This window comes from Plecotus auritus, assembly GCF_963455305.1.
Source record: "Plecotus auritus genome assembly, chromosome: 2".
NCBI classification, from domain to species: domain Eukaryota; kingdom Metazoa; phylum Chordata; class Mammalia; order Chiroptera; family Vespertilionidae; genus Plecotus; species Plecotus auritus.
The window spans coordinates 27,023,109-27,038,811 of record NC_137771.1 but is presented as its reverse complement, the minus strand read 5'-3'; the positions used below and the strand labels follow the sequence as shown (position 1 = coordinate 27,038,811).

Sequence of the window (15,703 nt, the reverse complement as noted above, 5' to 3'; positions counted from 1 at the left end):
CTGTCCAATCTCTAGTTGATAAGGTTTGGCCCAAGCGACTTACTGTACCAACTCTTCTTGCCAAAGTACTCACCATGTGTGATGGCCTCCCCCTGATTAATCTGTGCAAACAGTGCCGAGCGTGAAGCAGAGTCATCTGACCCTGAATTGGTAGGCATTGGTGGGGGAGGTGGACCTGGTGGTGGGGGAGGAGGACCCGATACAGCAGAGGGTCCTGATGGCAATCCACACAGTTCTTTTGCCACAGGCCCCTGGAACAATAAACACAAACAACAGTCATACTCTCTTTCCCCTTTGTACCATTTCCAACTGGGTCCTACATGTGTGCAGGATATACCCCGGATACAGTGGTCAATAATAGTCAAGCTATCCAATAAAGCATGACTATTCCTTCTCACCCTTTCTCAGAGATCCAACTCAGCTCTTTTCAACCTTCACATTTTTCCTTTGGCCTCTAATCCAACTCTAAACCCATACTTCTAAAAATCTACTTAAGTGTGTCACCACTATCTCAGACTCAACAAGTCCAAGACTGAGTTCTTCATCTCCTGCCCGCTCCCCTACCTGTCTAATCACATCATCTCTATCTCAGTGAAAGACATCAGCACCCAAGCTTGCCTGTTCAATCTTCCTTGAGTCTTTCAACTCCTCAATCTCATTAAATCTTCCTTGTATTTTTATTACATCTCCTACAAATTCTTTTGTAGCAGCCCCTAGCACAGTGGTTCTCAACCTTTCTAATGCCGCGACCCTTTAATACAGTTCCTCATGTTGTGGTGACCCCCAACCATAAAATCATTTTCGTTGCTACTTCATAACTGTAATTTTGCTACTATTAATGAATCGTAATGTAAATATCTGTGTTTTCTGATGGTCTTAGGATCTACAGCAGCGGTTTTCAACCTGTGGGTTGCGACCCACAGGTTGAGAACCGCTAGCAGGGTCGCCCAAGACCATCAGAAAACACAGATATTTACTTTACGATTCATTAATAGTAGCAAAATTACAGTTATGAAGTAGCAACGAAAATAATTTTATGGTTGGGGGTCACCACAACATGAGGAACTGTATTAAAGGGTCGCGGCATTAGAAAGGTTGAGAACCACTGCCCTAGCACTATGAACACTTTCAAAGTCTGCACATGTGCCCTTATCCCTAACCTGGAAACTGAGGCTCTCTTAAGGGCAAATCTGATCATTATCACTTTCTTGCTCAAATATCGATTATAATTATCACCTATTATGAAGTCTAAAAGTCTCAACCTACTTTCCTTCGCTGCCCTTTCTCCTAAAAGTCTATCTTTCCTTATTGAAGTCAGAGATGACCGATTTTTCTGCATTTACTTTAAGATTTGCCATTTGCTAGTTTCCTTCCCTATTTCCCCCACTTCTCACTGCCTTATACTTGCAAAAAGTCTCAGATCAGAATATACCCCTTCAGTACAATCTCTCCCAGTGAGAATCATTCCTCTTTCTTATACTCTGTCGTGCAAAGCATGTCAAACTCGCAGCCGGCGGGCTACATGCCTCATTTATTTAAACCCACCGGTCACAAGTTTGACATGCTTGCTGTAGTGTATCTTTATTATAGCATTTAGTTTGATGATTTATATTGGGGTTTTGTATCTATATTTTTAAGCCTCAAGAGTGCTGAAATAATGTAACTCATCCATCTGTCTCCTCTCCATCCCACTGTTCCACACTCATGTTTACTGAAATAGAACAGAAATGAATATTCTCTGGCTCTTGCTTTCTTTAGTCTTTCTTTTTTCCCTTTCCTTCTCCTTTTTCTTTCTACCCTCCACTGAAAGACTAACATTGCTCTGGGACCTTGGTTAGCGCCAAAGTCTAAGAAACCTGTGGACCCCATCCTGGATGAGTAAAAAGAAGGAGGATTCACTGACCGTTTTGCTCCAGGCCAGTCCGGTGGTATGGAACTCTTTAATGTAAGCCTGCAGCTCTGTCCATATACTCAAGTAAGTTTTAACCCACTCCACATGCTTCTTATCCCTGGAAAAATTAAAGCACTCATCACAGGCAGTCAGGGTACATTACAATAGTGATTCCAGAATCCCTCTCTGTGAGCTCACATCCTCCTGCCTGGTGTTCCTTAGGCTATGCTCAATAGCAGCTTTTCTATCATCACTGAGCTTTTCTTCTCTTTTTTAAAACCTATTCCCTAATCAGACCAAAGTCCATTAGGACAGGCACTTCAGATTATGTCTTTCTCTTATAGCAGTATTATTCAAACTTTTTTTTAAAAAGTAGCAAAACTGTTGCCAGGTCGGTGTGGCTCAGTGGTTGAGTATAGGCCCATGAACAGTTCGATTCCAGGTCAGGGCATATGCTGGGGTTGTAGACTTCATACCCAGTTGGGGTGTGCAGGAGGTAGCTGATGGATGTTGAGGTTTCTTTCTCATCAATGTTCCTATCTCTCTCTCTCCCTTCCTCTCTCTAAAATCAATCCTATCCTATCTAATAAAAGAATAATATGCAAATTGACCGTACCTCTGCTACACCACAAGCCACGCCCACCAATCAGGAGTGAATATGCAAATAAATCCAACCAAGATGGCTACGGCCACAGAGAGCAGGAGGGAGGCTTGGAGGAAGCCAAGCTTTCCGCCTGCCCTTGCCGGCCCAGGCCTCCACTCCAGGCTACAAAGTTTCAATTATAGCAGATAAATAAATCCCAACAGAAATGGTGGCAGCCACGGAGCTGGAGAGAGTAGGAGGCTAGGGTTGCCCCTGGCGATGGAGGAAGCCAAGCTTCTGCAGCCCTGGCCTGCTTTGGCCTCCGCTTAAGGCTACAAAATTTCAACTGTAGAAGATAAATAAATCCCAGATACCAGGTCCTCCACTTGGGTCGCCGGGGGGCGTGGCTGGCCTGCAAACCACCACAGGCCCCTCGCCCAGGCCGCCCCATGCCCCAAGGGAACCCCCACCCTGATCCAGGACACCTTTCAGGACAAACCAGCTGGCCCCCACCCGTGCACCAGACCTCTATCCTATCTAATAAAAGTAATATGCAGATTGACCATCACTCCAACACACAAGATGGCTGCTCCCATGTGGACACAAGATGGCCACCACAAGATGGCCAGCAGGGGAGGGCAGTTGGGAGGGACCAGGCCTGCAAGGGAGGGCAGTTGGGGGCGATCAAGCCTGCAGGGGAGGGCAGTTAGGGGTGACCAGGCTGGCAGAGGAGGGAAGTTGGGGGTGACCAGGCCTGCAGGGAAGGGCAGTTGGGGGTGACCAGGCCTGCAGGGGAGGGCAGTTAGGGGCAATTGGGCTGGCAGGGGAGCAGTTAGGCATCAATCAGGCTGGCAGGGGAGTGGTTAGGGGGTGATCAGGCTGGCAGGCAGAAGCGGTTGGGGGCAATCAGGAAGGCAGGCAGGCGAGCAGTTGGGAGCCAGCAGTCCTGGATTGTGAGAGGGATGTCCGACTGCCCGTTTAGGCCCGATCCTACTGCCTAAACGGGCAGTCGGACATCCCTTGAGGGGTCCCAGATTGGAGAAGGTGCAGGTTGGGCTGAGGAACATACCCCCACCCCCGTGCACGAATTTCGTGCACTGGGCCTCTAGTTAAAAAATAAAAATAAATATTTTTTTATAAATTAAAAGTAGCAAAACTGTTTTTTTCACAGACCTTAGGCAGAACCTAATACATAAAAACTGATGAAAGTAGTCATCCTGTGCATTAAGCCATAGTAGAGATCTTTCACTGTGAAAGCCATCACTGTGAAACTCTTGGACTCCAAGAAACTCGACTACTATGACATAGTTCCTTATGTCAAAATTAGAGGCCTGGTGCACAAAATTCACACTCTTGGGGTGGGGGGGCCCCTCTCAGCCCGGATTGCAAGAGGGTGCAGGCCAGGCCAAGGGACCCCATCGGTGCATGATCGGGGCCAGGGAGGGACGCAGGAGGTTGGCCAGCCAGGGAGGGATCACAGGAGGGCTCCAGGGCGTGTCCGGCCCATCTTGCTCAGTCCCAATCAGCCAGATCCCAGCAGCAAGCTAACCTACCAGTTGGAGCGTCTGCCCCCTGGTGGTCAGTGCATGTCATAGCGAGCGGTTGAGCAGCCTTAGCATATCATTAGCTTATTACGCTTTGATTGGTTGAATGGCTGACCGGATGACCGGACACTTAGCATATTAGGCTTTTATTATATAGGAAATGCACCCCTCCAAAAAAACAAAAAACTTCCCTTCAGGAGGAAATTGCATTGAAGTATGGTTCACATCTCATCTTATATATGAGCTAGAAGACTTTATGGTTATTTAGCATAGGACCTAATTTTTTCAACTGTAAAGTGCGGGGGGTATAATCAAAACATGTAATGCTTAATTCCAGGTTGCTGGAAAGATCAAGGAGGTGCCTGGTGTTCTGGGACATACTTCACACACATGAAGGCTAACTCCTTCACAAAGTAGTTACTCAACAAATGTTGGTTGATTTATGATGAACAGAAGAAAGGAAGGGTTTGGGTAGCTATGCAGCTAAGTAATAGCTACCTGCAGTCACTCCATACAATGTCTCCCCTTACTTAATACCTGCACTGGCCAGGTAGCCTTCCTCTCACTTTACCTGACCACATCTACAGTCAGGATAATTTCCTAGTAAATTTTACTAAAACTTTTGCCAATGGGCTGTTTGGAAATCCTCAACAAAGAAAAAAAATCTTATCTAAACAGGCAAATTAGAAGGCATTAGTCCAGCCTTGGCCAGGTGGTTAAGTGAGGTGAAGCGTTGTCCTGTACACCATAAGGTTGTGGATTCAATTCCAGATCAGGGCATGTATGAGGGGTAATAGATTGATGTTTTTTTCCTCTCTCCCCCCCGCCTCTCTAAAAATCAATAAACATATCTTCAGCCCTACCCAGTTTAACTCAATGGATAGAGCATCGGCCTGTGGACTGAAGCATCCCAGGTTCAATTCCAGTCAAGGGTATATGCCTGGATTGTGGCTCAATCCCCAGTAGGGGGCATGCAGGAGGCAGTTGATCAATGACTCTCTCATCACTGATGTTTCTATCTCTCCCTCTCTGAAATCAATAAAAAATACATTAAAAAAAAAGAAAGCAAGTTTAGAGCTTTAAAATAAACATATCGCCAGATTAGGATAAAAAAAGGCATTAGTCCATTTAATCTCCAGCAAAACATCCTAAACTTGGAAGGGTATGCATTAGAAAACTTTGGGCCTCTACAAACCCTGAAGAAGCAAAAGTGGAAGGAGAAACACTTCCAGCTTATAAATGCACTTTCTATGAGCCATTATCTACTAAACTTTCTAGAAAGCAGCCCTGAAACAGGAGAACTAACATAGTAGCCAAGGGCAGCCTTAACCCCAAAGCACTACTCCAACAAGTATCCAACTGGGTTTGTCCTTTACCCCTTGAGGAATGGCTGGACTTACACATCTTTGTACTCCTTGAGGACTCGGTTTGTATAAAACATGGCAGCATCATTCATTTCTTTCACATATGGACCAGGTTTGGGTGCCTAAGAAAGAGAAGCTGTCGGTGACTCAGAGCCTCTCCAGCCCTATCTCCTTACCTTTTTCATCCTATCCCTTCCCTCCCATGGAAGCTGAGCTGCTCACCACAGCCACCCAACCCAGGGCCTGGATACTTTCGCTGACAGCTGACAGGTGATTGAACAATTTGCTGCCTCGGTTCTTCTCCCGAAAGGTTATCGCTTCTTGGATCTGCTCTGAGATCGGAGCCAACAAATCAGAAAGCTTATTCTAGGAAAAGATGCAGAAAAAGATTCATGTTAGAATCTTTCTATAAAAGCTTTGTCAGCTCTACCTGAAGGCAAGAATTCTTTATGGGCTACAATGAGCATCCAAATAAACTTTGTATTCATTCTGCACAGATTGATATGGCTAAAAGAGTGCTCCTATGGCTAAAAGAGTGTTCCTCATCTCTCTCTCCTCATAGAGTTCCAACTTCTCAGGCTGAATTTTCATGATTAGGACTCACACTCTGGCTATATCACAAAATTCTATCATTTCAGCCTCTCTTCTGTCCCACTAATACCAGATACTAGTTCATTTCTGAGCTTTTACTCATAATGGTCTCTTCTTTTTCCATCTATTCAAATGCTCCTCATGCTTCATGAGGAACTGCCCTCCAACTCCAGTCACAATGGCCTCCTACAGCACTTACTGTCAGCATAACCAATTTTGGCATTGTATCACACACCAGCCCAAACTATTAATGACCCCATGCTTTGTCCCCCAACCCCACTTATTAATTCTTCAAAGACAAAAGCTTTGTCTTAACCCTCTTTTATAAACCTTATAGCCTTTCACACATTCCTAGCCATATAGCAGCTGCTAAGTAGAGATCTGTTGAATCAAATGTAATTAGGGGGTTTGTCATTTGAGCAGGCAGCTTAGCAAAAAAGATGACTTGTGTTTCTGTGTTTTTATCCTTTCTCTAAAGCTCAGTTTTCTGAACATCTTAATTCTCAGTTCTTAGCAGTCTAGAGCAGAAGTCAACAAACTTTCTGTAAAGACAGCAAACATTCTGCAGTTTCTCAATTCTGCCGTTGTAGTGCATAAAGCAGTAACAGAATGAACATGGCTGTGTCCCAAAAAAAAAATTCATTTACAAAATAGGTGGCAGGCCAGATTTAGCCTGTGGGCTGTTGTTTGCCAGTCCCTAGTCTACAGCAAGGGAACTATAATAGTGTCTCAACTGTCTGATTTGTTTTAGAGAAAAGGTTTAAACAAAATGCTTTAACCATTCAAGATAGATTAATAATTGAAGTCTAATATATTTAACATTATCTTACACTATTTTTTACATTATTTAGGCATGCCAAGGGTCCAAATATTTTAATATAACATTAGCAGGAGTTTTATTTATTACCCATCTGCCTAGGAAAGCCAAATGCAAGAAGAAGAAACAAAACTAAAGTCTTTGGCTCCAACAAAAATTTCAACTTTCTCTAATTAATTTTTATACCTTGGCAGCATACAATTTTGAGGTAGAAGTAGAGTTAAAGGGGAGAAGCAGTACTTTAGAAGTTTTAGGATCTACATAGCATTACTAGAGTTCACTTCACAGTGAAGCAAAGAGAACCATTTCCTGTGACCCAAAGGGCTTAGGGGACAATATAGTGAATTTAGCCTCAACCAAAAGGCTAAAAAAGGCTGTTTATTAAGAGAAGTAGCACCACTGTCTCTATGGAGCACGCCCACACTTTTCCCCCAGGTACATTTTCCTTGCCTTTATCTTTCTCCTAAGCTCCAAGGGCCCTTCTTTTGCCTCTGTTACTTGTTCCCTGAGCCCATTTCTTCTACAGCACACTTTTCCTACCTCTGTAACTTTTATTTATTTATTTATTTATTTATTTATTTATTTATTTATTTATTTATTTTGTGGTTAATTTTTTTTTAATAAATCTTTATTCAGATTATTACAATTGTTTCTCCTTTTTCCCCCCATAGCTCCCCTCCACCCGGTTCCCACCCCATCTTCTGCCCTTACTACCTCTGTAACTTTTAAAATAAACTTTCTCTTAAACAAAAAAAGGGAAGCAGCAAAGTCCCAGGGGTAACTATAATCCTTAGTAAAATGACAGAAGAAAAGCTAGTACAACTCAATAAATACCCAATGGCATAGTCCCAGAACTGGCAATGTAAGTCTGACTCTACTTCTGGATATTATTGTGATCATGCATGAGCCTGGTAGGTTTATTTTAGCATGTTGTGATAGCTCAGCAGAAACTTCTCAACTTCTCCTGAACATCAAGCCAAAAGAAAACCAACTAGTAGTGAACTTACACCTCCTGGCTGCTGGCACTGAGAGGCTGTAACCAAGAGAGCCCGCTCCAACTTCAGACCTGTATGGACCATCTCCGCCTGCCGGAAAGGAGAAGAAACAGCTATCGATGACACATTACAACTGGAGAGGTCCTGATAAGAATAACCTGAAACCTCCACTTCCATGTACTTTGGTAGCAACCTAGGCACTTCACGTTGCTTTCCTCAGGTATTCCAGATTCCAGGGACTGATGGCAGCATTAAATGTACCAATTTAACTAATTAGGGCCACATATCCAGGAAATGAAGATGAGGGCTATCCTTGGATGAAATCAATTAAGTTAGCAACTGCACATGCAGTGCGATATGAAGTTCACTGAAAAATCCCTTCTGGCCTCTCACCAAAAAAAAAACCAAACAGATCCTATTTTCTAAAAAAAAAAACAACAAAAAACAGAGGTAGAAATATACACTGAGTGGCCAGATTATTATGATCTCTGAATGCATAATAATCTGGCCACTCAGTATATATATATTAGAGGCCCGGTGCATGAATTTGTGCATGGATGGGATCCAGCCAGCCTGGCAGGGGGAGGAGACATGGGCGGTTGGCCAGCCTGCCTGCTGGTTGAACTCCTAGTTGAGGGGACAATTTGCATATTAGCCTTTTATTATATAGGATATACACTGAGTAGCCAGATTATTATGTGTTCAGAGATCATAATAATCTGGCCACTCAGTGTAGGCAAAGGCCTAAATTTATGTCTAAAATTCTCAAGGTATTTACTCCTCTAGGTTAAAGCTATTTCTCAATGTTGGATCATAATCCATTCAGAGGTAATTAATCAAAATCAACTTTTTTTTTTACATTTTATTTTTCAATTACAGTTTACATTCACTATTATTTTGTATTACTTCCAGGTGAATCAAAATCAACTTAATGAGCCATAACCAGCACTTTATTCAATTAAATAGAACAAAATAAAACAAAACAGTAAGTACAGTATGTCAGCTTGAAATTATTTCCCCTCAACAACAAGTAAATGAAAGTGCAGTACAAGTAGTTATAAGGGCTATTTTGTGAACATATCGGTTACAAATATGTATTTTCTTATTGATGGTCATGGTCAAAAAAGTTTTTGTTTTTTTTTTATAATATATTTTATTGATTTTTAACAGAGAGGAAGGGAGAAGGATAGAGAGTCAGAAACATCGATGAGAGAGAAACATCGATCAGCTGCCCCCTGCACACTCCCCACTGGGTATGTGCCTGCAACCAAGGTACATGCCCTTGGCCGGAATCGAACACAGGACCCTTGAGTCCGCAGGCCGATGCTCTATCCACTGAGCCAAACCGGTTAGGGCTCAAAAAAAGTTTTTAAAAAACATGGGCTATAAGCACTATTAAAATATAAAATTAAAATAAGAATATATATTTCTTCTGGATTTGCATTTTAAGAATATAAAAATGATACATCTTTTAAAATGTTTTCATATGTTAGACTATTTAAAGTAAAAATGCAAACTTCTAACACCCCTATTTAAGGCCCAGTCCCATTCTCTAGAGCTAACACCACTGCCAATAGATGGTTTATAACAGGCTCAAAATAAATCTTCCAAAGATCAAGCAATCAGTCCTGCAGAAGGGTCAGGAAGATCCTAAACATGATTATTGCTTACAATGAATCACTCAAAAGACTAGAAAGAAGATTTTGGATCCCAAAGAGGGAGAGCAAATATACGTATACGAGTGTCAGGTGGTGGTGACAAGTAGGTGGCAGCACATGAAGGGAGGGAGGTGGGTGGACAGGCACCTGTCATTGCCTACTTCATATTCCTGCTGTGGGATAAGTATGAAAATAACTCATATTAGCATAACCAGTAACTATCAAGCATAGTTTTATAAATGCTAAGTCATGATAATGACCTTTTTTTTAATAAGCCACCATAGGCTTGGTTATATAACATGTTGGGATGAGACTGGTAGCAGTTTTCACCACAAAGATGAACAGAGCCATATTTGATGAACCAAACAAGTTATCCATATAAAAGAAGCCCACATAGAATATGTGATAAAAGCAGAAAAATTTGAGGATGGTTCCAGTGTCTGGACTGAACTCCAGCCATGAGTTAGCTAGAAAGGAGCCGTGAGGGCTCTTAAACCAAGGATAAATAGGATCTGAAGAAAGCCATCAGTCTTTAAAAGGGGAGGGGGGCGGGGGCGGAAAGGGCAAAACATCCTTACATGTTTCTGCACATCTCCTCCAATCTCTTTACTGATCTTCAAGTATTCTGCCACAGGACCAGCAAGCAGTGAGTCAAATGCTTGCACATAAGGGACTGCTCCTGCTGAAGACAGTCACCAATAATCAGTCATACATCAGAAAAATGACTTGTTAAAGGCACTTCCATATAAAAGTGGAGAGGCAAGGCTATACAATGAACATGAGTCAGGAAACCTAGGTTCTAGTTCCAATACCTACCAACATAAACTGGTTGTGTTACCTTGACTAAGTCCTTTTTTCCTCTCTGAGCTTAGTTTTATATATAAAATGAAAATTTTAAAAATGATCCCCCAAGGTTCCTTTTGGCTCTTAACACTCTATGACTCAATTGGTGCATATGCAAAATGGCCACTTTGCCAATCATTTGGGGAGAGGAAATTTTAATATCACCTGTCATTTGTCTTACACTGGAGTCATTTTTCTAAAGAACAGGAAACAGCACACAAGCAGGAAGTCTTGTGTTAAAATAACTTAACCACAGGCCTCCCTGCATAAGTCACTTCCTCTCTTATCTGTTCACAGCAATACGAATTACAGGCAATGAACTTTCTAGATTAAGCATTTTGGGAAGTTGGTTCCAAAGGAGAGAATACACTGAGAAAAAAACATTTCAGGCCAACACTCTTAGGTCCCCTTAAAATATTTTAGGTTTCACTCAAAATATTCTGCCAGGCTGTATATTGCTTACCTTTTGGAGCACTGTCTCCGTACCCACAGTGCATGTCAGAGGCATGGGATACTGCCTCTAGGCGGCCGACGGCCCTCTCCAATCTTTCTACCAGATTTTGCATGTCAGCCATAATGCACCACCTGCTGAAACAGATAAAAAGTCATTTATTGTTTTAATATTACATAGTACCTACCTAAGGAGAAGACAGAATACTTAGGGGTGAAGAAGATGCCAATTCTGAGGAACAGAATCATTTAATAATAAAATAAGATGGAAAAGAAGTCTAGAATATTTTTTTTAATATATTTTATTGATATTTTACAGAGAGGAAAGGAGAGGGATAGAGAGCTAGAAACATCAATGAGAGAGAAACATCGATCAGCTGCCTCCTGCACATCTCCCACTGGGGATGTGCCCGCAACCAAGGTACATGCCCTTGACCGGAATCGAACCCGGGACCCTTCAGTCCGCAGGCCGACGCTCTATCCACTGAGCCAAACCAGTTTCGGCAGAAGTCTAGAATATTTGCAAGATCATAAAGACCTCATTAAGCAAGAGAACTACCCAGGAAAAGGTGTTTACTGAAAGCAAATGTTTACTCACTCAAATACTTACTGAATATGCTATCACAAAATTTTAAATTTAGTATTTATAAAGTATAGTCACATATCTTGGTTTGTGCCTTCCAACAACTATTCAGGGATGGAAGGAAAACTATTACACTCTTAAAGATAGGAAACTTAATTTCAGTGAAGTTAAATGGCTTGCCTATAGCCAGTACTCAAATTCAAATCTGGCTCTAAGTTCAATGTTTTTCCCTACAACATCTTGCTGCCTGCATATGAATGCCCAAAACCAAGATGAAGAGGACATTTATCATGCCCTCAATAACAAAATATAATACAGGAGACTTGACATGTACACTAACAACTATAAAACAAATAGAAAAAAATTTTAAGTGGACCTAAGAGTGTTGCAGATAGAATAACAGGATTTCAGAGGGGGCAAGAGCATAGCATGGAGAAGCTGCCATTTGACCCAAGCTTCAAATGAGAATGGATAAGATCTGGATACACAGTAGGGAAGAATAGACACATCCAGAAGAGCTTCTTACAGATCTTTCACAAGTACTAGGATTTTCACAGGTATTAATTTATCTGAACTAGTCTCATTCATTCAGTGTCTAATATCCTAAAAGAAAGTATGTTCCACCAGAGAAAGTATCTTCTCTGGCATGTTCCCAATTATATTCTACCATCTAGACCACTACCTGAGAGATAGAAGGTGTTCAATAAATATTTGTGAAGTTAATGAACTGGAAGTATAGCATCCCAAAACTCTAGCAGGCGTCCTCAAACTACGGCCCGTGGGCCACGTGCGGCCCGCCGAGGACATTTATCCGGCCCGCCGGGTGTCGCTGCCTGTCCTGCTTAGCAGCCGACTCGTCCCGGGCCCGCAGTGCGCATAGGAATTTGTTCATAGTTTTTTTTTTAAACTATAGTCCGGCCCTCCAACTGTCCGAGGGACAGTGAACTGGCCCCCTGTTTAAAAAGTTTGAGGATCCCTGCAAAGGAACAATTGTTCTGAAAGCTGCCCATATTATACATACAAATAAGTGTTAAATGTTATCAATATACATAAAATGCTTGAGACCGTAAGTGAACTAATAAAAATGTGAAATTTCTTTTTTTAAGTATATTTTTATTGATTTCAGAGAGGAAGGGAAAGGGATAGAGAAAAATAGAAAAATCAATGATGAGAGAGAATCACTCTGCACTCCCCACGTTGGGGATGAGCCTGGAACCCAGGCATGTGCCCTAACCGGGAATCGAACCATGACCTCCTGGTTCAAAGGTCGACGCTAAATCACTCAACTATGGCGCCTGGGCAAAATCTGTGAAATTTCAATCAAAGCCTTGACTTGGAGGGATTCCATTTCAAAGAATTAATTAGTTCAGGTAACTGAAGCTGAATGAACTCAACTCCCTTGAAGCTGCCTAAAATGACCATAACAACTACAATTCCCCCAAAGATGACATGCCAGAATTTCTCAACTTAACACATTATCCTCTCAGCAGAAGAGATAAGCAGCTCAGATAAAGTATCCCTGTCCATTCTTTCCTGTGTATGGGCTCTAGTCTCTCTGGGCCCGATGACTTCCAGAGAATGTTGTTTAAAAGAAAATCAAAGAAAAAAATAAGAATGCAAACCAGATAAACCTTTCCATTCCCTGACCTGGAGATGCAGCAGAAGTCTCCAACTCTGTTCTACTCACAAATGGAGAAACTAGAAGCAGCCAATATACACTGAGTGGCCAGATTATTATGATCTCTGAACACATAATAATCTGGCCACTCAGTGTATATCCTATATAATAAAAGGCTAACATGCAAATTGTCCCCTCAACCAGGAGTTCAACCAGCAGGCAGGCCAGCCAATCGCCCATGTCTCCTCCCCCTGGCCAGGCTGGCCGGACCCCACCCATGCACGAATTCATGCACCAGGCCTCTAATATATATATTATGCGTTCTGAGATCATAATAATCTGGCCACTCAGTGTATTCTCCCTTATGTTATGCTACCATCACTTGAGTTCCTGAATTGCTGCCAATTCTGCATACTCTCCAGGGATAAGCATATTATTTACCACACATGATAAATCCAGGGGGAAAGGCAGCAAATACAATAAACTCCCAAGCATTAATAGATACCACCTGTTCTAAAACATGTTCCCTCCATGTTCCCAAAATAGATGCTACAGGTTGAGACTAGTGTCAACACAGAAACACAATACAAGTGTCTCTAAAGACTTCCAGGATTGGTGAAGACTCACCAATCTTCAAAGCTTCATGGGATTTTGGCTCCTTTCTCTCCACCTATTTCACTTGTAACCTTTAAGTGCTAAACAAGCTAGCTCTGCTAAGTTAAGCAGAATGAAAGGAAGGTCAAAACAGCGATCATTTATAGCTAATCTCATCCTACCACTAACCAAATATAAAACAGCACTTAATTTTTTGTTTTTGGTGAGGGTAGGATGAAACGTGAGATGATATGGGAAAGAATGTCCAGAACTGAAGGGACCAAAAAGATACATCTTGTCTCATTGTCTACACACACATTCACATTCTTTAGGTGGCTGCATCCACTCCCAAACCTTCCACTATCATTATCCAGCCTGCTTGCTGAGTGGTACCACCACAACCACCTATGGACTAACAACTCCCAAAGCAGCATATCTAGTGCAGGACATTCTTCTGGGATTCAGAATTTTAAATCCAGTTTCTTCCTAGACATCTCTACCTAGATGTTTCAAAGGCATATCAAGATGAAATGTCCAAAACAGAAATAATCAACTTCCCATCTCCCACTCCCACTGTCTCAGTAATCCAGCACTACCATCTGTCACCTGAATGACCAAACTAGTAACCTGGGAACCGTTAGGCAGTCAAGTATAGAGGGTTAAGAGCACTGTCTTTAGAGAAGTCAGACAGATAGGGATTTGAATAACAAACAGTACTCGTTGGCTCTATAACTATGAGTGTTATCAAACTTTCTGAGCCTCAGCTTCCTTATCTGTGCAATGGAGACCACAATATGAAATCCAAAGGGCTGCCGTGAGAATCAAGAGGAAAGGCATGGCCCTATCTGGTTTGGCTCAGTGGATAGAGCGTTGGCCTGTGGACTGAAGGGTCCTGAGTTAGATTCCGATCAAGGGCATGTACCTCAGTTGCAGGCTCAATCCCTGGCCCTGGTCTGGACCATGTGGGAGACAACCAATCGATAAGAGATGTTTCATCTCTCTCCCCCTCCCTCCCATTGTTTCTAAAAATCAATGGGAAGCCCTGGCTGGTTTTGCTCAGTGGATAGAGAGTCAGCCTGCGGACTGAAGGGTCCCAGGTTTGATTCCAGTCAAGGGCACATGCCCAGGTTGCAGCTCGATCCCCAGTGCGGGGCGTGTAGGAGGCAGCCAATCAATGATTCTCTCTCATCATTGATGTTTCTATCTCTCTCTCCCTCTTCCTTCCTCTCTGAAATCAATAAAAATATATTTTAAAAAATCAATGGGAAATTATCCTCAGGTGAGGAATTTAAAAAAAAAAAAAAAAGAGGAAATCCATGTAGAGGTACTTGGCTCAGTCCTAAAAAATAGGATTCCATAGATGTTAACTAAATTATCTTCTTCCTTACTCCTCAAATCTAATCAGTCATCAAAATCTATAGGCTCCATCTTGCATCATCCTGATTGACAAAAATTAAGAATTTATAGTTTTTGCCAGATTGCAATAACTTCCTTGCTAGTCTCCCAATTCCAGTAATACACTCTCTTTATCCAGTCTCCATATTACCATAGTGATCCTTCTTAAATGCAAATGTAATTATGATAGTATTTTATTTAATACTATTCAATACTCCCCAGGGCATTCAGGGTAAAGTCCAAACAAGGTTTCCATAACCTGGAACCTGGTCCTGCTTTATCTCCTATAACTACAGTTTTATCTCTTGCCACACCTTTCCTCCGCACAGCACAGTAATCCAGGACTACTAGCACTTTCCAGAAAGAGTCGTGCTTTCTCTCACTTCTGAGCCTTTATAATTCTACCCTCTTTGCTTGGTTGATTTCCTTCCTAATCTGCCCTGTCTCAGACCTCCTACTGCCTTATAACACTTAGCTAAGGCTCTGCCTTCTCCAGGAAGCTTTTCTAGTTCTAATGCTTTTCCTTCTCAATCTGCCCCCTCTCCAGAACTCCTATGGTCCACTAAGTAATACCTCCCCAAGAAGCATTTCCAATATATGTTCCCACACATTGTGCACTTACCTCTACCACACATTTAACACATATGTTTTAAATCATTTATTTAATCATTTAATAGGCACTGGCCACTTGAGGGCAGAAACCATGTCTTGTCTTTGTAAATCCAGTACTATAAATGTACTATGCACTGTAAATACTGTAAGTTGGTAAGAGTCCTT

At 42.1% G+C, this 15,703-nt stretch overlaps 1 protein-coding gene across 5 annotated transcripts in view; it reads right to left on the bottom strand.

Moving 5' to 3' along the window:
• Positions 1 to 15,703, bottom strand: part of CAP1 (cyclase associated actin cytoskeleton regulatory protein 1) — a 30,904-nt gene that overhangs the window by 4,251 nt on the left and 10,950 nt on the right. For 2 of the 5 annotated variants that reach the window (XM_080654446.1, XM_080654447.1), the window contains exons 2-8: positions 10,750 to 10,874; positions 10,022 to 10,125; positions 7,798 to 7,875; positions 5,605 to 5,748; positions 5,419 to 5,504; positions 1,904 to 2,009; positions 74 to 251 (exon numbers count right to left, since the gene is read on the bottom strand). In XM_080654446.1, coding sequence (XP_080510572.1) covers positions 74 to 251; positions 1,904 to 2,009; positions 5,419 to 5,504; positions 5,605 to 5,748; positions 7,798 to 7,875; positions 10,022 to 10,125; positions 10,750 to 10,861 — 808 coding nt within the window. In that variant the 5' untranslated portion in view covers positions 10,862 to 10,874. The remainder of the gene's footprint in view (positions 1 to 73; positions 252 to 1,903; positions 2,010 to 5,418; positions 5,505 to 5,604; positions 5,749 to 7,797; positions 7,876 to 10,021; positions 10,126 to 10,749; positions 10,875 to 15,703) is intronic. The other 3 variants (XM_080654445.1, XM_080654448.1, XM_080654449.1) reach the window with 3 other exon arrangements.